Genomic DNA, 1890 nt, shown 5'->3' on the forward strand with positions numbered 1-1890 from the left:
ATTTTCAAATAGTTGTATCTCAGCCAAATATTGTCCTATCATAACAAACCATACATCAATGGAAAGCTTATTATTCAGCTTTGAGATGAAAAATCAAAATGGACCCTTATGACTGGTTTTGTGGTCCAGGGTCACAAATGTGTCATAAACCACAACAACAACATCAGCAGACGAGCGTGAGAGGATAGAAAGCAGCAGCATATTGAAGGCGAGCACCAGCTAGCGTTTATTTCCCGGGATTATGACGTCACCGGCAAGCCCCGCCCCCGCCTCGCTTTCGCACTCTGCAGTTGAAATCAGTTTGTTTTGCGGTTTCGAAGGAAAAAGTCGCGTCGGAGCGTCACGTTTCCACGCGCGACACGCGAGAGGACATGGCCCAGACGACGTTAGTTAGAAAACAACAGGGAATGAGGCAAAAACAAGCGCGGGAAACCGCAACTTCACGCTGACGGCGATTTAAAGCCCTTCGCAAAAAGTTTCGCTGACGCGCCGGTGACGTCAGATGTAACGGGCGACGCTTCCCGTTCGCCGTTGGTGTGCGTGTGTTTGTTTGTTTGTCTTTAATCATTAAAACCGGACGGAATGGGGGCCAAACAGAGCAGTCCCGCTGAAAACGGCCGCACACGAGCGTACTCTGGCTCGGATCTCCCGTCGAGTAACGGCGGCGGCAGAACGGCGGCTGTGGCGATGAGGTTTCCCGCTCACGGCGCCTCAGGTGCTACATCTTCATCGTCGTCGTCGTCAGCGGCGGTGGCCTCGCACTATACCGGCTCCAGGACGCGCTCCGTCGGGGGAGGCACTGGTGGGCCGGGCGCAAGACCCCAGTCGAGCATTAATATACCGACCTCGGGAGCGTACAGTTCTCAGGACTCCGGTAACAGCACACCGGAGGAGAGAGAGCGGTCAACCGGCGTTCCGAGACTCTTGATCGGATCTTTACCTGCTCACCTGTCGCCTCATCTCTTCGGAGGTAAGAGTTTGTCTAACTTTAGCGTAGCAAAACCATGGGTAATTTGTGGTTACCGTGGTTTAACTGTTCATATTTGTAGTAAAACCATGGTTAATTTTCGCAAATCCACCTAAGCAACAACCAGTTTGTGTTAAACCAGATATTTAACCACCTGTTATGAGTAACTGACCCATACATTGATGTCACCTACCCATATAAATATACAAGAAAGTATTTGAAGTTCACATTTTTATGTTAATATCGATGTAAATGTGTTTATATGTAAAGTTTGAAAGGTTACTAAGGTCAAACTCATGTTTGTCAACTACCCATCTTATGTCATGATCGAGGTTTTTGAACTTTCAACCTAAACAGTTTTCTAGTTACAGGTTCTAGCAACAACCAGTTTTAGCGTCTTTAACCAGCTGGTTAAACCAGATCTATACCCACCTGTTATGATGAGTAACTGACCCAAACACAGAAAATCGTGTACTGACTGTCGTTGGTAGTTATGATATCTACCTATATAAATATACATAAAAGTTTTTGAAGTTCACATTTTTATGTTAATATCAATGCAAATGTTTATGTAAATGTGTATATGCAAATTTGAGAGGTTATTTTAGTAACCAATTTCAGTGTGTTTAACCAGCTGGTTAAACCAGATCTATACCCACCTGTTATGATAAACTGACCCATAGGCAGTGTACTGACTTGTTGGTAGTTGATATGTGCTACCCTTATAAATATACAAGAAAGTCAGTCATATTGTGCCCTTGAAGTTTCACATCAATGTTTTTTTGTTAATATCAATGCAAATGTGTATGTATAAGTTAAAGATTTTATTTGTGAACTACTCATCTTATAATAGTTAATGGATCTTCCCTTGTGGAGTTTGAACTTTTCTACCTTCTAGTTTAGTGGAAAATTTGAGTAATTTT

General features: G+C 43.7%; 1 protein-coding gene across 2 annotated transcripts in view; it reads left to right on the forward strand.

The window, feature by feature from the left end:
• Positions 1-1890, forward strand: part of znrf2b (zinc and ring finger 2b) — a 60234-nt gene that overhangs the window by 4221 nt on the left and 54123 nt on the right. The window contains exon 1 of one of the 2 annotated variants that reach the window (XM_016520064.1): positions 283-970. The exons of the other annotated variant lie outside the window; for it this stretch is intronic. Coding sequence (XP_016375550.1) covers positions 583-970 — 388 coding nt within the window. The 5' untranslated portion in view covers positions 283-582. Of the gene's footprint in view, positions 1-282; positions 971-1890 lie in introns of those variants that run through there. 2 annotated transcript variants of the gene reach the window in all.

This window comes from Sinocyclocheilus rhinocerous, unplaced genomic scaffold (assembly GCF_001515625.1).
Source record: "Sinocyclocheilus rhinocerous isolate Xijiao unplaced genomic scaffold, SAMN03320098_v1.1 scaffold4194, whole genome shotgun sequence".
NCBI lineage: Eukaryota > Metazoa > Chordata > Actinopteri > Cypriniformes > Cyprinidae > Sinocyclocheilus > Sinocyclocheilus rhinocerous.